Below are 21,732 nucleotides of genomic sequence, written 5' to 3'. Positions count from 1 at the left end.
TATCCAAAAAATTTCATTCGATCTGTCGCCCGCCTCGCAAAGTAAAAGAGAAGAACGTGTTGTTGGGCGAGTTGGTGCTTGCTGGATGACATAATGCAGCGCTAAAAACACACACACCACAAAGTAAGGAACACAAACTGACGGGACAGGCGCTACACTCACAACTTTAATGAAACTACAAAATTGTGGCACATATATACACATCCCAATGCGCAAACGCAACGTCACAACCATAGGGGGCGTATCATATCAAAGATTTCAAAAAATTGTGTTCCGCATTGTACAGGAAGACCGACGTCTGACTGACGCAATCATCATTCTTCTCTTTGATGCAGAAAGCCTCGAGAAGTTCACGCGCCGTTTTATCATGGCTTCTGCCCAGAATCCTCACATCATTAAATCTTGGCACACAAGAGCAGGTCTTACGATGTGCCGAAAGATGCGCAGTGAAATCCTTCTTTAGAATGTTTGCGTGTTCCCTCATGCGGTCATTAACACATCTGCCCGTTTGTCCCACATAGGACTTCCCACAAGTTAGTGGTATTTCATACACCACCCCCGTCGCACACCGAGTGTATGGGGGGGGCATGCTTGACTTGGCAGCCCGTCTTTGAGGCGCCCATGATGCGGGGGCACAGTTGGGCCAGCTTGTTGGGTGCGGAAAAAACCACAGGTACATCGTACCTGTGAGCCACCTTTTTCAAATTGTGGCTCACCTTATGCAAGTAAGGCACAACAACCGGCCGTTGGCCGCTCCGCTCACCAGCTGTAGCCGCGTTTTCCCGCGCCCCTGCTTTTAGCTTGCGGTGCAGAGAACCTGCCACAGATGCAATGACCGAATGAGGGAAGCCGGCTTTTGATAGCCGTTCCAAATGGTGAAGAAAGCTGTCCCACATCTTGTGCTCACAAGACTTTTTGAGCGAGGATCCCAGACACAGTGTGGCAATGGCCCTCTTCACCAGCTTGGAGTGGGCAGACTCGTTTGCTAGTAGTGGGAGGTGCGTCCGTTCCGGACGACTACGCAAGGATTCTTGGAAAAGGTCCCAAATACGGTGTGGCTCCTCGGATACCAGCGCATGAGCTGGCAGCACTGAACAGACGTTTGGCAGGAACTACGAACTCTGAGCAACGCGAAAGATGTCTTCTAGAAGGTATGGACTGCCTACAAAAATATGCAAACAAAGACTGCCTTAGCAAAAGTGCCCCCCTAGGGCGCTTGACTAGGTATTTTAAAGGCAATAATCTTTGCCTTCTACAGGCTGACAAAGAGGGCAATTTTGTTGCAATGCCTAAGAATTTGTTTACTGAAAAAGCATCACAGGCTGTTCACAAGAATTTCGCGCCGGTTAAAGTTACCATGTCAAGAGCGAAGAAGAACTTGTTCAATCTTTGTCATAAGAATAATTTGCAGCAACTCGCGAGAAACATAGATAAGAGTGCTTGTGGGGCTTTGTCAATTTTTTTCAATGCTAAGACGCACAAACCTAGTGTTCCTTTGAGAGCTATTGTGAATGAACGCGGTACTTGGCAATCGCATGTTAGTAGATTCCTCTTGAAGTGCTTGAAACAGCTGAAACTTCGTGATCCTTTTCGTGTTGGTAACTCCGATGAAATATGTCGATTCTTTCAGGATAATCAGAGAATTGGCTACGCTTTTTCTGTAGATATTGAAGAACTGTTTTACTCTGTGCCACATGATGCTCTCTTCTCTACGGTTAAGAAATGTGTTGAATATAATGGGGAAGTTCAGTTTCAAAATGCCGTGGGTATAAGTGTAGATTGCTTTTTAGTTTTACTTGATGCTTACCTTAAGAATACCTTTATCACCTTTGACAACCGTTTGTATCTTCAAAAGAAGGGCATTTGTATTTGTTCGTGCGTAGCACCTTTACTCTGTGACATTTTCCTATCGGAAGTAGATCAGAACATTGACAACTGCCTCATGGGCACGCCTGTTTTAAAGGTTTTTAGATATGTCGACGACTTTTTAATTGTGATGAACCACGCGTGCTCTTTTAAAGTCTCCGAAGTCGACAAGGTTTTAGATGTTTTTAAAGCCAATGGTGAAGGCCTCGCTTTTACCCACGAGAAATAGCATACAGTTTTTAGATTTGAGACTAACTTTTTCAGAGGATCACGTTTGCTGGTGCTATTTACCGAGAGCTAAAAAAGAACTGTTGCCGCACGAGTCTGCCCACTCCAAGCTGGTGAAGAGGGCCACTGCCACACTCTGTCTGGGATCCTCACTCAAAAAGTCTTGTGAGCACAAGATGTGGGACAGCTTTCTTCACCAATTGGAACGGCTATGAAAAGCCGGCTTCCCTCATTCGGTCATTGCATCTGTGGCAGGTTCTCTGCACCGCAAGCTAAAAGCAGGGGCGCGGGAAAACGCGGCTACAGCTGGTGAGCGGAGCGGCCAACGGCCGGTTGTTGTGCCTTACTTGCATAAGGTGAGCCACAATTTGAAAAAGGTGGCTCACAGGTACGATGTACCTGTGGTTTTTTCCGCACCCAACAAGCTGGCCCAACTGTGCCCCCGCATCATGGGCGCCTCAAAGACGGGCTGCCAAGTCAAGCATGCCCCCCCATACACTCGGTGTGCAACGGGGGTGGTGTATGAAATACCACTAACTTGTGGGAAGTCCTATGTGGGACAAAGGGGCAGATGTGTTACAGTATAGACCGCTTATAACGTAAGTCGCCGGAGTCGCGAATATCTGCACTATAAGCGGTACCGCACTATAACCAAAACAACCTTCTACAAAGGCTGCACTTGCGCAAAACGTGTTGAGCATGTAGCCTCGCGTGTCCGATAATCGACATATGCGATTTGGGGCGCTTACAACCACTTAAATGTCCGAATGTTCAAAAATTAACCACCAAAGACCTGCATTGCCAACGAAATGAACACGGGGGAAAAAAGCAAACAAAACAAAGTGCCATCGCGGAAATTCGCCGACTACGTTTCAGGCCACCTCGAGGTATGCGCATTACACAGAAACCATGTCGAATCGCGACCGTAATTTCACGTGCTCAGCGGTACCGATCGTTCGATTTCACGGAGCGCGCACGCGATGTCCAAGACATTGCAATCGAATCCGGAACCACAATTCGAGAGTTGCATGTGCCAACCGTGCCCTCGTTTTCATTAACTATATGATTCTCTTCCCTTCAAGTGCAGCCACCGAAAAAAGTTTCGTTGATTCCGCACCAAACCGCAACTTTTATCGCCCGCGACCGCTACTCCGCTACCGAAAAGCAACCAACGCTGATTAGGCCTAGCGTGCCGTTCAGCATGTTGTCGTGGGAAGTTTGTCCAAGACAACATGAAGATCGGACGTCGAAAAGATCGCACTCAAGCACTAACTTAAGAACAGCGCGCGTGATACGAAGTTTGTGTTCGCGGCCGGGAGATCAACGGCGACAAAAGCCCGCCAAGCTCATTTAAGTCCGCGCACTGGCAGAAAAGGCGAAAGCTCGCGTCATGAAGCCGCAAAACTTTTCAATTTGCGGACGAGGTCGCAAACGCGATATCTGTAGCAAGTGTGATAACGACGACGCTTTTCCCGACAGGAAACTTACTTTAAAGCGCACTCGATGAGGACGCGATCGTACGCTCCACGCGTAACGCGCTGCCGGCAAGCGGCCGCGGAGTCTTGCCGCCTTGCCGCCGCCGGTGCAAAGGCTACTCCGTCGTCTAGGCAACCACCATCCTTCCCCACTCGGCGAGCCCGCACAGCGCTGCCGCGGTCTTTTTCCTCCCTCCGCCCCTCGTTCGTTCACTGTGCGTGCCCTCGCCCTTCGTAACGACCTCGTCGCTCCCTCCCCAGCGGCGTACCTCCTTTGAGAACCGCACTCGCTACCGCGTTTGTCAGAAATATTTTCCCGCAACCGCATTATAAACGGTATTTCATCTTGGGGGACTGCACAATAAGCGGTATGCATATACATGCGGTTCTATGGGAGGGCGAACGGGAGTCGAAAAAGACCGCATTATAACCGGTCCTGCACTATATGCAGTTACGTTATAAGTGGTCTGCACTGTAATGACCGCATGAGGGAACACGCAAACATTCTAAAGAAGGATTTCACGGCGCATCTTTCGGCACATTGTAAGACCTGCTCTTATGTGCCAAGATTTAATGATGTGAGGATTCTGGGCAGAAGCCATGATAAAACGGCGCGTGAACTTCTCGAGGCTTTCTACATCAAAGAGAAGAATGATGATTGCGTCAGTCAGACGTCAGTCTTCCTGTACAATGCGGAACACAATTTTTTGAAATCTTTGATATGATACGCCCCCTATGGTTGTGACGTTGCGTTTGCGCATTGGGATGTGTATATATGTGCCACAATTTTGTAGTTTCATTAAAGTTGTGAGTGTAGCGCCTGTCCCGTCGGTTTGTGTTCCTTACTTTGTGGTGTGTGTGTTTTTAGCGCTGCATTATGTCATTCAGAAAGTAAAAGAGGTTACGCGACTCCCAGCCAGCATTGATGAACAGCTCTCCAAAACGCGTGTCGGTCCCATACGTCCAGGAAGCCAGCGAGGCATTGGCCCGGATTTTCAGAAAAGAAGGTGTGCACATCGCGCACGTGCCTTCATGCACGCTGGGCCGCTTCCTTCCCCGCCCGAAAGACTGACCAACAAAGGACAGGGTGCCCGGCGTCGTTTACAAAATACCGTGCACCGATTGCCCTTCGTCGTACATCGGCGAGAGCAAAAACTTCCCCGAACGGATTAGGCAACACGTCAACGACGTCCGGAAATTCAACAAAGAGCGCAGCGCCGTCACCGAGCATGCCGAGACGTTTGACCACAAAATAGACTTCAACGGAACGGCCATCCTTGAAAGTGAAATCAAGTGGAGGAGGAGATTACTACTGGAGTGGTGGCACATTCAGTGAACCACTCAAAACATCAACCGTTCCGTCGGAACTCTCCCCCCAGTGTATGCGCATGGGCTACGCTCCGCGGTAATGCGTGGGGTCATTAGCCGCCGCGACAGTGCCTTAAAGACGCCGCTGCCAAGCCGCCGCAGTTCCCCCTGAGGAAGGAACCAAGCTGGTTCCGGAACACCAGGTTCTTACGTGTTTTCGTAACTTCGGTTGGAGAATAAATAATAGTTATCTGAGTTTACTTACCCAACCAGACAGATTTCTGCCTAATGTTTACCTTCAAAAGACAAAGGTAATGATTGATAGCCTGGTGAAACAAAATGATTTCACAACTGCCCAGCAGCCCCAAGGATCTGTGCAAGAGTATGCATATCCAGGTCAGCTACTATTAACACCGGAAGCCTTTTCAAGTAAAAGAAATTCACTGAAGGACAAGAACGGGCTGGAGCACATACAATAGACATTCCCAAATCATGGCAGGCAATTACTGCCCCCCCCCCACTAAAGCAGGAAAGTATGCAATCATTGCATTTTGCCAGTACTAACATATGCAGCAGAAACTTGGAGGATAGCAATAAAACTAGAGAAAAAGCTAGGGACCACACAGTATGCAATGGAACAGAAAATTATGAGCAATTGACCAAAACTTTGAAAAAATTGTGTTTGAAAAAAGAGTGTTTGAAAAAAGTGTTCCACACTCGCCGCCATGGCTGCGACTGGCGCTGACTGACACTCCTAAGTTTCAATCCACGTATATACCCTATAAAGTGGACGGGGAGATGACCGCCGCCGTAGCTCAGTGGTAGAGCATCGGACGCATTATCCGAAGGTCGCAGGTTCGGTCCCTGCCGGCGGAAAGTTATCTTTTCGTCCACTTTACTTTCTTCACATTTATATTCTAATTACTACAAATAACACCCCCTATACTTTCCTTGGCATTGCTGTCTGTTAGTTCTCATTAATATTGTGTCTAACAAAGAAAAACGAGCCCTTAAAAGTAATCTTTCCTTCATGACGCTATGATGGCGTCACAAGTTTTGACGATCTACGACGTGATGATGACGGCATCACATGATGATTATTTTTTGCATCAATCGATTTACGCCGCCGACGGTCAATTTTCGTGTTTAATAAAGCATCTGAGGCTTTCGCATTAATATTGTGTATTGACCGTTAACAACCTGGCCTTACATACCAAACTGTCCTCCACCATGTCACCTCTTTGCCATGCGCGAAACAGCTTCGCTTATCATCCACTTCACAGAGTGAAATGGCTCCTCAACTTTTTTAAAATGTTTATTGTGATAACAATTATATGGACACTCTCCACGGATTTTTGCCGTCGCTATTGCCGTAATTTTCTGTAGAAAGACCAAATTAGTAACATCACCACGCACATTCTAGCCGCGGGTAAAAGCTCGCGAGCGCTGGCGACGAACGCGGCTGAAGCGGAGATTAAACTAGCCGGCCGTCTGTCTCCGTCGCACGGACAGCGGATGAGATAACATCTTCCTGCGTGCGGGCCTGCCGTCGATTGCTCATCAAACAGAGAGGAAACGCCCCACCCGTCTTTCGTAAGGAGCATGAAAGGACACCAGGGGAGCGGAGGGGGACCGCATCGTTCGAAGGGCGCAGTCGCTTGCACGCGCGCTATCTCGAGGCATGAGGAGACTGCTCGTAAACTTGCTGTGCTCTCAACGCTTACTTCGTGTTTAGAGAACTCAGAGCAAGAAAATGCTTCGGTTCCTGGTGCGGCCATATTCCCTTAAACCAGTGTTTTGTTGAGTTACGCGAGATCGGATCCAAAAGAGTTAGCTGCTAGCCTCACTTCGTTTAACAATACAATTTGTTGGTATCGCATTCATTGCTTCGACCTTAAGCGAAACTGAGTTTTTTTAACAGTCAGCTATTCACCCTCGAAAGCGAGGGGCGGACGTGTAACATGGGGTAGCCATTTCAGTGTGGGCCGTCAGCAACGGGCCCACTACTGACAGCTGCGCATTTGTGGCTGCTCCGACCAGGAGATATGCTTTTATTAATGAGACGACATTTTTAAAAAGCAAGCAAAAAATTCGAATTGGAACCCTAGCACGTGAGCTCGAAAGGGCAGGGCCTTTTAGGGGGTATTTACCGCAGAGTGATTACAAACACGGACGTGCTGGTATAAGCAATTACGAAAAAGCTCTTCCGAATGAAGATCCATGGATGAAGTATATCTGAGGAAAAGTGTGAACGCATTTCCACCGTTCGCGTGCTCTTCCATAAACGCGAACCAAGGAAAATTCGATATTGTCCCATATATCTACTGCTAGCAATCCCAGATTTTATTCCGCGATGTCCGGAAACAGAATTAACAGACATTTTAGCAGCACACATGTAGTTATTACTGAACGTTGCTTTCCTTACATGCTGTACTACGCTTGAAACGAGCTATCAGCAGCGTTTCTAGAACAGAGGACATCCGCCGATGAATCGCCGTCGCACTTTCTCGCTACCGATAGGCCTAGACGTCACGAGCCTCTGCGGAGAGCGCGTTTTGCTGTCGAGCCGACTTGCAGAACAGAAGCTGCGTTGGCACCGTGCATGGCATCGTGGCTTACTCGGGACGCACGCGCGAGCGCTATTTATTCAGCGGAATAATTCTTGGTCCATGGTTGCGACTTGGGCAGCCCCAAGATGAAACTGCACATGTTCTGACGCGCCGACCGTGCGGCTGCCGGTGATAGACGCCCCCAAACCCGAGACTTTGGCGCAGTTTGGCGCAATTTTCGTCGACATTATCAGGATGGCGCAGTAAATACAATTTGGCGCACTTTGGCGCAGTTGGCGCAGGAGTGGAATCACTGTATTTTGTTGAAGCCAGCCACTGCCAACAGAGTTGGAATGTGCCTGCATAACAAGCTCTTTAGTGAAGCAGCCTTCCAACGGACACTCACGGGACAGAGACCAGCAAAGAGCAGCAGCAGCACAGCTGCCAGGCCCAGGGCCAGGAGCCAAGCCGTTCGTGCCGATGGATGGGCTCCAGCTGGGGTGTCCCAAGGGGGAGTTGGCCGGACATCCCGCTGAGCCCCAGGCACCACTGTGTTCTTCTTCTTGTGCTCGTCAGGCGCTGCACGAGGCTGCACAGAGCAATGGGCACCATAACGATGATGATGACATTCCCCAACATTTGTGGGTGTGTTAATAAGCGCACAGGTTGCACTACTAAAAAACATTCTTTCGTTTTAGTAAAGTTTTACTTAGGCGGCTCGCACTACAAAGAAGAAGATATACAAGTGATAAACAGAGGCCTGAAAAATGTAAGTGAATACACAACTGAAGCATGACAACTTGAATTCAAACAAGAGAGACAAAGTGTGCAAAGAACTGCTTTCCTATCGTGCATTTATGTAGCTCTCACTACCCTGCCCAATATCATAAGTGAGTTGAATAATGGCAGTAAAAATGGGAAGAGTTGTGATGTTCATTCTTCCCAGGTAACCGTCATGTGCAAGCCGTCAGTGAATCAGCACCTCTTGTCCTGTCGCAACAACCACCAAGGGAGATGTGCAGGCTTTTTAAAGAACAAAGCTAACTGAAAGAATTATGCAGTATGTCGAGCTCTATCTGCTACTTTCAAATATTTTCTTAAATATCTCGTCTGGTCATTTTCTGCAACTCCTGAATGTACAGCTCCTGAGCAAAATTTGAGATTCATACTGGAAAGAAGTCTTATAAAATAGATTCCTATGACCATCTAATTAAAAAAAAGTTTAAGTGTGATTATTTCTAACAATGTGTTATCACTGACAGTTCCTAAGAAAGCACACATAAATAACATAGTGCAAAGTTACAATAGCAGCTCTTTACATTCTGCAAATCCGATGCATTGTCAATGGCACATTCCTTTACCACGGCGAGTGTTCTTTAGGCATACTTCCAGAGGCAATAATAAGCATCTGCCCCAATAAACGTCTTTCATTGCACACTCATGTCTGTACGCTTCAGTGGCAATGAGGCTGTCGAACCAGTCGTTGCTCCGCGACCATAAGCGTCAACTACGGAGGGGGGGCGCCCCCCCAGACGACTTCATGGAATAATGGAGCCCACCCCTGGACGTGGCCGCGATTTGTTTTAGATGTGAAGCATCTTATAGCGGAGTTCAATCCGGTGGTGGTGTGCGGCGTGACCACCCTTACTGCATATGCGCAAACCCTCTCCACTTCCCCTCTCTCCTCCCCTCCCCCTCTCCACATCACCTCTCCCCTCCCCTTTCCCCTACCCTATCCTTCCCCCTCTCCACATCTCCCCACTCCACCTCTCCCCTCCCCTCTCTCCTCCCCTCCCCCATTCCCCTCCCCCTCTCTACATCACCTCTCCCCTTCCCTTTCCCCTCTCCTTTCCCGCTCTCCACTTCCCCTCTCCCCTTTCCCCCTCACCACTCCACCTCTGAAATGCGGGCTCTACATGCCGAAACACTGCTTCGCATCGTCTCATGGTCCCCTTTAGCGGGAGATGGTGTGATTTTTTTCAAGAGCTTGGCTTGGGTCTGTGGCCATGGAAATTGAAAGGTTAGTCGTCCTGTCTGGCAGCTATTTCACAGGGGCCCGCTTCTTTTCCTTTCTGGCTTTTGAAATTTGGATCTTGGGCCAATGACAGGTCAAACACTCAGTGAAAAATGCACCTCAAACGGATTTATCTGTGCGGAATATGTTGTCTGAATGGACAGCTGGGGTGCCATTCTCAATGTGTCCACTTTGGCAGAGTGCATTCAGTTACTCGAGAAAGTGATGAGCCATGGCATCATTGTGCTATTGATCTCGTTCATGCACCAAACTCGCTCAGCACAATCCCAGCGTAAGAAGAAAGAAGGTGGACGAAATGTACAGTAACAGAACACTTAAACACACTTGACAAGTCTGTTCCCGCGTATGAACATGTCCTGGATGCTTGAGAACAATGTAGGGAATGTGTACCGGCCTTCATATTAAACCTAATTTAAGGGCATTCGATCACATGATCCATATTCATGCATGGCCTCTGAGATTCGCACGGCAAAAAGCGGATCTCTGGAGGCTGCGTTCATTGCAGTGAAGCACATACTGTCCCTCTCGTATGTTTTCGAGAGTTCTGAAGGCTCCGTGATGTTAAAATGACGTTGCGGAAGAACAACCGGAACAGGGGGCGCGCTGCTCGCCAAACTCCAGCCAATCAGCAGCGGCCGAAATAGACAGTCCACTAGGTGGACACATCGAGAATAGCTCCCCTGAAGTCCCCACATCAGCTATGACAGGCTCAAAAAAAGTCTTGAATGACATAGCGACATCTCTTAGTTCTAATAAAACAAAATGCTTCTGAGAATAGAAAGCATGCCCGACACAGTGAGTCAGTGAATGGTTTCACACAAAGCATGCCCGACACAGTGAGTCAGTGAATGGTTTCGCACAGACTTGCTCGCCAAGAAAAAAGTGTAATGTCTTGGCTGTCTACAGATGGGTGCCCTTTCAACCTGCCCATAGAAGCGCTGAGAAAAGAACATGGTAAGCATTTTCAATTGGTCAGTTTTACCACCGAACATCAGCACGAATACTCATGCAAAAAACAACTTCTGCCAAAAAGATTCGTAACCCCGGTTATGCACAAGGTGTGTAATACCAAATGGTACTTGCTACCGATAATTATTTTTGCCCATCTCAATTTGATTTCAGAGGTACAATTAAAGCTTCCCGTGCCCGCACTACCCCACTCTTCCCTGCCTGTTGCAAGTTTTAACAAAGTAAACAAAGCATGACAATAAAAAACACCCAAGAAGCCAAACAGCAGCATTGCAAAACATAACAACAAAGGGACATTGTTTTACAGAGACAAAAACCTCTGGGGAAGATAATGGTTGGGGCTCCGGATGATGCGCTACTCCTCTGCACTATGCTTCATGTGCAAAACAAGCAACCTCTAGGAGACAAAAACAAAGCTGGAGTCTCCTACTGGAGCAAATCGTAACGAGATTGTGGTGCCGGCATGTAAGAGACTAAAGTTATGTTAAACTTTCACCTTGGAGGATGGACCCTCTACAAATTTTACGTATATCATATTGCCTCTTCTACTGCCTGGCTGCTCAGCAATAGGCTACCTACCCTCCCTTTCCATCACCCCTGAGCTAGGCTAGATTGGCGCTGAACGGGAAGAACAGCGCTGACTTGTCGCACAGGCGATCGAAATGCTTGGCCTGTAAATTAGGGCTGAATAAAAGTCACATACTCATTTATACAGAGATAGGTGGAGGAGCATGTTGATCACTCCCCCCCCCCCTTTCCATGCAAGGCGAATGCTAACGTTCAGCGTAAACATTCCGCTTAATTCTGTTTACCTTGAGCCGCAACGAAAGATGTACCTCCACAAGCTGAATAAAACACATGTGGTACTCACTGTACGATATTTAAACTGCAGTGTATTAAGCTGCTGTCACATTACAAATGGGCAGCCCGATGGGCTCTGAAAGCCAGCACATACTCTTGAATTCTACAATGGCTACTAGCGAGCACGCTGAAAGCTACGCAGAGGGAGGGGCGGGGATGACGAGGGGGCAAGATGTTCTTCAGTGTGCGTCATGACCTTGAGCCCTTTCTTTTTTTTTTTGAACACGCAGCTTACTTTCAGTGCGATGGTGAGCATGCGCGCAGGCACTGTCGGCATCCCGTGGCGGCTGCGGTAACTATGCAGCTCATGATGCTCAAATCAGCCAATGGCCATGGACTTTGGGTTTATGGCACAGCCATTTGGGTTTATGGTATTATTTGTCAAGCGAAGAGGGAGTGATTTCTAGCCGACTTTGCGAATTCATTGTAAATTACAGGCCGCGTACTGTGCTATGTTTGGCTTGCGTGTTCTCAGAGCGCCAGTGTGTGTGTCTAGCGCCAGTGTGTGTGTCTTCTTCCCTTCGTCCTTGTCTTTTCGCGCTCACATCCAAGAACCATGTTCTCAGGAGCCTCGACTACCGATCGGCAGTGTTTTCTGACCGTGATGCAAAAGTGTTGCAGGGCCCCTTTAATAGGTGATGATACTGGGTACGAGAAAAATTACATTATTATTAAGATGACATGACAGTGAAGGCATGATTTTATGCAGCAATCAGCCGTAATCCACTCCCGTCGTTTCTGCTCCTCGCACCAGCTGCCTGGGAAACAGCGGTTTTCGGCTGTTCATTTATTTTCCAACTTTTGTGACACTTTCCAATGCAGCAGTAGTGCACACCTGCTTTCCAGGATGATGAAGGAGCAGCAGCCATAGGGAGAAAAACAATATACTATAAGCTTTATGAAATACGTTTGCAACGCTCACAATAGGAAAACCAAGCAAGCGCAACTGCTCCACGTGACCTGTAGTTGATTTCTTTTCGATGAGGTGGCGGACAGCTCTGCACAAACTTGAGCGTGGGCTACCTATCCTTCCAGAGGCTACAACGGGCAAGGTAAAAGTTGTTCACTGTTGTACGCTTCAACATCCTTGTGCGTGTAGACCATGCAGCAAGAAAAACAGAAGGGGAGACTCCAGGTCGGCGCCAGGGCGAGCGTGTGCCGCGATAACGTCACCCTGGGAGAGGAGGTTGGTGAATGTGCACGCAACGTGCCTTGCGGCGACGCAAGGAACTACCTGCTTTCCCCTGCGGAAGGAGAGTGCGCACACCCACGGTCTCCGATGGCACCCAGGCGTCGTCTTCTATGGACACTTGCACTACGTTGTCATGTGTTGCCAAAAAAGTGCTTTGACAGAGTGGTTTGCCCCAAGAAAACAAAGTGCACATAGAGTATCTTAGTGCCAATCTTTTTTATTATTTATATTTTGAATCAGATGCTTTTCATACAATGAAAGGAAGGAACTGGCACACTTCAAAAAGCAGCCGATCTGCAATTGTAGCCAGGTGCGTGTCGAAAATCACACATGGGTGATCAATTTGCAAGTTCTTCTTTATAACAAAACACGAGCATTTATGCTAGCTCATTAGCATGCGCCATTAAAAATTGCTGATCAATGTGATAAAGAACTGCGCAGGGAAAGAGAACATACATTTCCGGAGCACGTTTGGGCAGACGTGAACTAACGGAACAGCAGAACGTCTGCCGCTCGCTTCGAGCAGTGAGAATCAATGCTTCGTAAGTACGCCAGTTAGTACTGTGATGCTACTCTAGGATGTGAGTGCTGACTTTGCAAGCGTTTGCTAATAAGCGACAATAGGGCATAGATGGTTTGTCCCCAACTGCAAATGCGGATACAAGTCCTGTGCAGACAACGTTCCAACTTTCAATGCCCCAAAAGACAGTCAAAGGTAAAAGGAATACAGTAAAAGCTTGTTAATTCAAACTTCGTTAATTTGAACTTACTGCTAATTCGAACTGATGCCCTGGTCCCGGCACAGTCCTATGTATTTCTATGGGGAAAAATTCTCTATAATTAGAACGCGTCTGTATCCACAACAGTTAATTTGACCTGGGAGCCCTCTGGCTTTCGTCCCTCCTCGCAGAAATCGGCCCAGATTGATCACCCAAATTACTCATTACTTTCATCTGTGTAAAACAAGAGTAGTGATTAAGACTTTCGAAAGGCTCCAACAAAAAAAATGGGTTTAATTCCTGACGTTTCGGAATCAACTCGATTCCTTCCACAGGGGGAGAGACAACGGCGGTGTCGAGGTGCAACTCTTAACTTCTCTTTCGAACCAGCTGGGGAGAAGGAGGGAAGGCGCGTCTTCTTTGGTGGTGAGAGTGTTGAGGGGGTCGTGGCTGCCGCGGTTGCTGCAGTTGTGTGGGATTGATGGGCGGGGGCCGGCCGGGGACGGATGCGCTCACTCGCGACTTTGTTTGCATTGGTTTTCTTGCTGTGGTTAGACCGTGAATGTATACTGACGGCAGGTTCCCCTTGCATTGGTTCAAGTTGCCTTCGGTGTTCTGGATGAACCACGATTCTAGTAATAGCCGCTTTTGTTGGTTACTTTCTGTTGCTACGATTTTGTTTTTTTCAAAGTCAATCTGATGGTCGGCATCTTCGAAGTGTTCTGCAAGGGGGTTCCGTTGGTTGGTCACCAACCTACTCAGCCATCTAAACTCCATAGAACTGGACATACAGTTCACTTGCGGGCGCGAAAAAGACGGATCCCTTCCATTCCTTGATTTACTAATCAAGCGAGTGGGAGATTCCCTAAGTTTCTCAGTCTACCGCAAACCCACGCATACAGGCTGCTACCTGCACTTTAATTCAAATCACCCTGCAAGCCACAAAACATCAGTAGTCAACACTTTGATAAGAAGAACGGAAACGCATTGCACATTAAAATCAGACAGAAGGAAAGAAAGAAACACCATGTTCAACGAACTAAAAAAAAAACATGGCTGATCCCTCCGTCATAGAAATCGGTATAACACGAAAGTGAAGCGTGTCTTCACAGAAGTAGTGCTTATTGTGTAGTGATATATGAGAGCTTGTACAATGTCTATTCGTGTTTGGCAGCTATAGCACCGTTTGACGTGGATGCACCCATGTTGACAGCATGTCTCTATCGCGACGACTAACACCCATGATCATGATTAAACTGCTGTGGTAGCTGACGGTGTGAACATATATTTGGACACACCAAATCGTGAATCCCGCGTAAAGATGATATCAACAAGCTCATATTCAACACTGGTACCCGGTATGCACTTCTTCAAAGCGTCGTCAATTAAGGAGAGAAACGGCACGGTGTGTGCTTTCTAGTAATGGGTAGCCGACGCCTGTGCTCATGCATACATAACACCCACTGCGCTTCAGCAACACGGGAGGTAGAGGTTCGTAGCCTGAGCCGCAAATGCGTGCGTCCCGCTGGCCTCTGTCTCGCAGGCGCTGCTCTTGCTCCACCAAGGCACGACATTCGCCCGTCGAAATCGCGTCCTTTCTGCAATGCATATTGCAGCAGTTTTGTTAGTCGGTGCTCTCGAAATTGAAGCAGTCGGCGGCGGAGAAATTCCGTTGGTGCACGTGGAAGCTGCACTACTCCGATGAGCCGACGCACGCTAACACGAAGCCAAAGGCGAAGAACGTAACTGCGTCAAGGGTGCCTCGGCGACGCCAGCGCGGCCAGTCTACTTCTCTGGTATCTAGACGCTTTAACCATGACCGCCGATATCGCGCGCAATCTCGGAGTAAGCGCTAGTAAGTGTCAATCGTGAAGCATTACTTCTTTTCACATCTCACAGACGGCGGCACCGCCCCGCTCCGCTCACCGCGAAAGAGAATGTGTGAAAGATATAAAGCGCATTCGCGCCGTGTCTAGCATCTCCCGAGTTAGCTTAGTCGGTAGGGAGTCGGGCACTTGCCGTCGTGGCCGCAACGTCATGGGTTCGATTCCCAGCGGGGTATCTCTTTCTTGGTTTTTTTTTTCTTTCTCACCCATTGCAGTCCATTTTATCAACGTCATATCCGTGACAAATATACTTGGTGGACCCCGGCATAAAACACTTTCGTGTTAAAAAACGGTTCACCCGCCCCATTTCATTCGGAAAGCAATCCGGCAGGAAAAAAGAAAAGTACTTCCAACGAATCCCCCAGCGTCGCCGCCTTCCCAGAAGCGAATCTCTCTCCCCTATGTGAAAGGCACCAGTGAAGCCTGTGGGGTTGCACACGCAACCCATTGTCTTCAACACGGCGGCACCTCGGCTTCGCGCTAAGTTTGTACGCGCAGTGGCGAGGGGGGTTGCGTGGGAGAGGGCATGTACCACTCCCGCAGCCCTTCGCGCCCTGCTCCCTGGCCGAAGTCGAGATGCCCCGTTTTCCCTCCTTGCTCTTTTCTGGAGAGACTCCTCTCCAGACCCCAAGGAACGCGCGCGGCTTTCTTGGGGACCGCCTTGTCTTTCGACTCGAGCAGCGGTGACGACCACAGCTTGATCGAGTCGGGAGCCACCCAGACGCCATCACCCCTGCGCAACGCCCGATCTATTGTGAGGTGACTTACTGCCTCAGGGCCGGACTGCGAAGCCACAAGTGGTGAGTCGAGCCTTATCGCTCTCAATCTCATGCGCTTCCCATTTTGTTGTTGTTTTCATGTTGTTGAGCGGAACTTCTCCGCCGCTTCGTTTTATCTGTATTTTTGTTGCGTTGGTGGCGCTTTTGGCACAATAAACTGTGTCAGGCAAAGAACTCGTCTCTGTTACCACTGGCCTGAAACCCGCCGCGGTCGCGACTCAACGCGAACCGCGGGATAGGGGGTCACAGCTCTGACTGTTAGGGCTGCTGCATAGTGCTAGTAGCGAGTAATTACGCTCCTCTAGTGCGCGGTGTGATCCAAACACTGGACAGTTTCGCACGCGCAGATCTGTTTGTTGCAAAGTAACCCCTATATTAGCCCGTGGGGTTTTCCCGTGGTGCTGGTACCGAAAAAGGATGGGACGACCCGCCTTTGTGTTGACTACCGTCACCTGAACGAGGTAACACGCAAGGATGCATATCCGCTTCCTAGCATTCCCTCGATCGTGTCCAATGTTGGCGGAGCGAAGTACTTCACTACGCTCGATGCTAGCAGAGGATACTTTCAGGTGGAGGTAGATCCCCGTGACCGAGAGAAGACCGCCTTCACTTGTCACAGGGGCCTTTTCCAGTTTACCCGAATGCCATTCGGTCTTGTCGGTGCGCCTGCGACTTACCAGCGCCTGATGGACCGCGTCTTAGGTGATGCAAGGTGGCACTACGCTCTTGCTTACCTGGACGATGTCGTGGTATACTCACGAACCTTTGATGAGCACTTACGCCATCTCAGGGACGTGCTGGAGCGTCTGAGGTTGGCGGGAATAACGCTAAACCCGGCCAAGACTCAGATTGCAGAAATCCGAGTAACGCTACTGGGTCTCACGTTGCATAACGGTCGCCTTCTGCCGTGTGATGACAAGGTTCAGGCATTATTGAACTATCCATCACCGACAGACATAGGTGGACTGAGACGCTTTCTGGGGCTGGTGAACTTTTATCGTCAGTTTATCCCAGACTGCGCTGCACTGCAAGGCCCCTTGACACTTCTGTTGAGGAAAGGTGAGTGGTAGAGATGGGGTCCCAAGCAAGAGGAGGCACTGCGCAACCTCGTTAAAGCGCTCGCGGAAACCACTGAATTAAGGCTAGTGGATCTGAGTAAAGAGTTTGTGATCCAAACGGACGCCAGCGACCTCGGCCTAGGAGCGGTTTTGCTCCAACAGCATGAAGGCGGCTTGCAGCCGGTACCTTTTGCTAGCCGCTCCTTGACTCCCGCAGAGAAAAATTATTCCGTGACGGAAAAGGAATGTTTGGCAATCATTTTTGCCCTGAAAAAGTTCGATTACTATATTGACAGAGTTCAATTTGTTATCGAGACTGATCACATGGCACTAACTTGGCTTAGATGCCTAGGGGAGCCGAGCGGCAGACTTGCACGATGGGCACTTTTCCTGCAGCGATACGAATTTACCATTCGCTACAGGGAAGGAAAGAACAACGTTGTGGCGGACGCACTTTCGCGCATGCCCGTTGACTGTGAGAAGAGTAACATTACTACTCAACTCACCTCGCCCGTAGTCGTGCCCGAGAGCGACGTAACTGTTGCGACGCTCGATGTTGTCACGAGGGGTAACATTAATACCCATCCTGACACATTTGAAACTCAGCCTAAGAGCAGAGTAACTGCTACACTGCTCAACGGCGAGAGTCCTCACGGAAGGGCGGACAACCCACCTTCAATTGAGGAGAGCGTTAACCACTTGAACTGCATCAGTTCAGTGGGGAATGTGTTCAGCAGAAAGGAGCTATTAGAGGCGCAGCGGGAGGATCCATTTTGCAAAAAGGTGTTTGAGGGGCTCCGGGAGCCCGGCGGCGCGGCCACGGCGCATGTTGACGCAGCTGGTATTGCTGCTAATGCGCGGCGCTCTGAAACAGCTGGTAATGCTGTGAGCGCATTGGATTCCTACCTGCTCGACTCTGATGGCACTTTGCTGAGATACATTCCTGCGGAGAAGGATACACATGAGTCCTTCAAAGCGGTGATCCCACGCATGTTGAGAGGAGCACTGTTACGCTACTTTCATGATACGTGCATCGCTGGGCATGCAAGTGGCCCTAAGACTTAAGTTGTGCCGCTTTGCTACCTGGCCAGGCATGAAACGGGATGTAACGCGATACGCCCACTCATGCAATGTCTGCCAATGCGTGAAGCCGCGTGGTGGATGCCCACCCGGGCTCATGCAGCCGATCCAAAGCCAAACACCATGGCAAATAGTGGCTTGTGACGTCATGGGACCTTACCCAAGAACACCGAGAGGAAACCAATTCCTTCTCGTCGTCACAGATCACTAAGTGGGTGGAACTGTTCCCCCTACGAAGGCTGACGGCACGCATTATCATGCAAAAGCTCATCGAAGTGTTCACGAGATTCGGCTATCCAAAGCAGTTAATTACGGACAATACGTCCTATTTCACCGCCAAAATTTTCGTGGACTCTCGTTTGTGCAGCCCTGGGCATTAAGCACAAGAGAATAACCACGTACCACGCCCAGGCAAATCCAACCGAACGTGTAAACCGCAACATCAAGCACATGCTTGTTGCTTTTGTGGGGACGCACAAGGATTGGGACAATTGCGTCCCTGAAATCGGATTTGCTCTGAGGACGACCGTGAACCGCTCCACTGGCTTTAACCCCGCCACTCTCAATTTTGGGAGAGAGCTGCTGAATCCCGTAGAACATACTCTACAGGAACGTAGCACGGAACTGGCTGCTTCGTCGGCATGCGCTGATTATGCAGCTGGGCTGCGCGCGAAGGTGACGGAGGCTTTGTGCAAAGCGCGACGGAACCTGAGCACTGCTCGTGGGGAGCAGAAAGCGCAGTATGACCGCTCTCATCGGGACGTTCAGTACAAAGTGGGCGACCTGGTGTTGAAGCGCAATCATGTCCTAAGCGATGCCAGTAAGAAATTCTCAGCTTCTCTGGCACCGAAGTGGATAGGACCATACCGGGTAGGAGACACTGTCTCTTCTCTTGTGTACGAGCTGATGGACTTAACGCTAAGACCGATCGGCGGACCGGTGCATGTCTGTGATCTCAAACCCTACTGTGACAGAGGGAACGAGTGGCCCGAGGGAAACGCTTCCCCGTGCCCGCAGGCATTGGCATCTGAAGGCACGGCTCGACGTACGAGCTCAGTGCGACGTTACAACTTGCGATCTCGGCAGAACTAACTCTGTCCGGTTCGTAGGGGCTTTATTGTGCGTGATATCAGATGGGACGCTCCTCTGATATCTAGCATGCAGCCTTTGAGAGCGAGCACGCGTTTGCTTTTTCGGAGAGTAAGAGAGGGGCTAACTTATTGTTCGAGTCGCAGATCACCTATCGGCAGCATTTCAACAACAGCCAAGCCGAAACGACCGTTTTCGCCAGCAGATGCCCCATAGCCTGGCACTTCATCAAGCCATCAACGCAAGTGTCTTACAGCAGAGAGCGGTGACACCAAAAGCCCACAGCAGCAGCCAGAGTCAAGGCGAAAGAAAAAAAACAGCAAAACAGCTTCCGGTCCCGAATGGCCTCGGTGGAGGAGAATTCGCGGAACCACTGCACAGCCCGGTGAAGCTTCGGACCCGGCGACCGAACTACAGAGTGCACCCGCGGTACGAGCGTGGTATCCCGCTGCGCAGAGCGGGGGTTGCAGCCGGCCAGCCGCAGGCGTTGGGGGAATTTCGACTCCAAACGCCTTAGAAGAAAAAGAGAAAGAAAGAGAGCCAAGAGTGGGAGGAGCAGCAAAGACTAGGAGAAACGAGAAAAGGAGGGGAACGATTCTACCCCACCAGTGGGCAATGACTGATGAGCGCCCAAGCCTACTCTCCTGCGTCGACATGACGCTCTCCTGGCGATGCGATCAACGCAAATCAAGGTGGCCTGCAGTCTGGCGCTGAAATCCATCCAGCCGTGTGCCCCTTTCAATACCATGGGCCGCAAAATCCGAGCGAGCGAGCGACGCCAGAAGCAAGCCGAGCTGATTCCGACCGAGCTGCCTGGGTTCCTGACAACTGTCACGTTCCTGACAACTGTCCCGACGACCGTCCTGACGGCTGTCCTGAAAACTGTCTTCAACTGTGAAGCTGCCCTGCATTATCATGCACTGACACCTTCTTCAGGCTCGCCACGTGACTGCCCCTTTCAGCGATAACGGTGATCTGAGTCTCCGTGCGGCTCCCTCATCGACACGGACTTCGCCGTGTTCCTGGTGGAGCCGCTAGCCCCCTCTTAAGTAAGGTAGCAAATTGGGCTAATTGGAACGTACTCGCCATGTTCAGCGCAAACAAGGAACACGAAAACACAAGGAAGTGCACAACACTTCTTTGTGTTGCCCCAGGTGATGGCGGTCCTCTTTGTGGCTAAAGGGTTCAATTAAGGAGGCGGGGATGTGGGGTTGCACACACAACCCATTGTCTTCAACACGGCGGCACCTCGGCTTTGTGCTACGTTTGTACGCGCAGTGGCGAGGGAGGTTGCGTGGGAGAGGGAATGTGCCGCTCCCGCAGCCCTTCGCGCCCTGCTCCCTAGCCAAAGTCTAGATGCCCCGTTTTCCCTCCTTGCCCTTTTCTGGAGAGACTCCTCTCCAGACCCCAAGGAACGCGCGCGGCTTTCTTGGGGACCGCCTCGTCTTTCGACTCGAGCAGCGGTGACGACCACAGCTTGATCGAGTCGGGAGCCACCCAGACGCCATCACCCCTGCGCAACGCCCGGTCTATTGTGAGGTGACTTACTGCCTCAGGGCCGGACTGCGAAGCCACGAGAGGTGAGTCGAGCCTTATCGCTCTCAATCTCGTGCGCTTCCCATTTTGTTGTTGTTTTCACGTTGTCGAGCGGAACTTCTCCACCGCTTCGTTTTATCTGTATTTTTGTTGCGTTGGTGGCACTTTTGGCACAATAAGCTGTGGCAGGCAAAGAATTCGTCTCTGTTACCATTGGCCTGAAACCCGCCGTGGTCGCGACTCAACGCGAACCACGGGTTAGGGGTCCAGCTCTGACTGTTAGTGCTGCTGCGTAGCGCTAGTAGCAAGTAACTACACTCCTGCACGGTGTGATCCAAAGACGGGGCAGTTTCGCACGCGCGGATCTGTTCGTTACAAAGTAACCCCTATAAGCCATAAGCAGACTCCTAAAGAAGGAAGGCATAACGGTCGCACACATCCTAGCGCCCGCCCGCTAATTCGAACTCCGCTTAATTCAAACAATTTTGTAGTCCCCTTCAAGTTTGAATTAAAGAGCTTTTACTGTATGTCAACCAAATACGAAAAGAACTTTAAAATGAAATGACTATGAGCATTCCCGACCAGACGAGTTTTCGTCAAACCCCTGATTTCGCTCCAACTGACCATGAACGCATGCAAGAAGGGGCGAGAGCTATAGGAAGAGAGGATCGGGGACTGACAGCAAGTGATTACGTCTACAAAAAGCATTTTCGCAGTGGAATGCTCAGCAGGCGTAATGCAACGCTAAGCTCAGACATTCTTGACCAGCCAAAGTTCTTGAGGCTCCTTTGAGTAGTAACTTGCGTTATTTAGGAAATTGCACCTGCCTTGCGCCCAGCAAAGAAACCAAGAACCAGCCGGAAGATCCCTGAAATTACCAATAAAAGTAGCGAAGGTGGAGAGTACTTTGAGACTCTTACAAGTTGGAAGTCCTCGGCGAACATAGTGACAACCTCCAAACTGCTTCAAACTTCCAGGTAAGCTGTGTCAAGAATGAGGTGTGCCTCTCAGCTTTTCATATCTGCTTCTTGTAGAATCATTATCATTGAAGAATCATTATCACGAAGTTCCCAAACAAAGCACTTGCCGAAGGAGCTTGGAC

General features: G+C 49.7%; 1 protein-coding gene and 1 non-coding gene across 2 annotated transcripts in view; one reads left to right on the top strand and one right to left on the bottom strand.

Moving 5' to 3' along the window:
• LOC125757310 (uncharacterized) overlaps positions 1 to 21,732 on the bottom strand; it is a 77,528-nt gene that overhangs the window by 23,774 nt on the left and 32,022 nt on the right. Inside the window, exon 3 of the mRNA XM_049412775.1 lies at positions 7,833 to 8,015. Coding sequence (XP_049268732.1) covers positions 7,833 to 8,015 — 183 coding nt within the window. The remainder of the gene's footprint in view (positions 1 to 7,832; positions 8,016 to 21,732) is intronic.
• On the top strand, positions 5,682 to 5,753 carry Trnam-cau (transfer RNA methionine (anticodon CAU)). The gene has a single exon. It is a non-coding gene; the product is annotated as a tRNA-Met (tRNA).

Source organism: Rhipicephalus sanguineus, chromosome 2, assembly GCF_013339695.2.
Source record: "Rhipicephalus sanguineus isolate Rsan-2018 chromosome 2, BIME_Rsan_1.4, whole genome shotgun sequence".
Lineage (NCBI taxonomy): Eukaryota > Metazoa > Arthropoda > Arachnida > Ixodida > Ixodidae > Rhipicephalus > Rhipicephalus sanguineus.
This window is presented reverse-complemented; position numbering and strand designations above follow the sequence as displayed.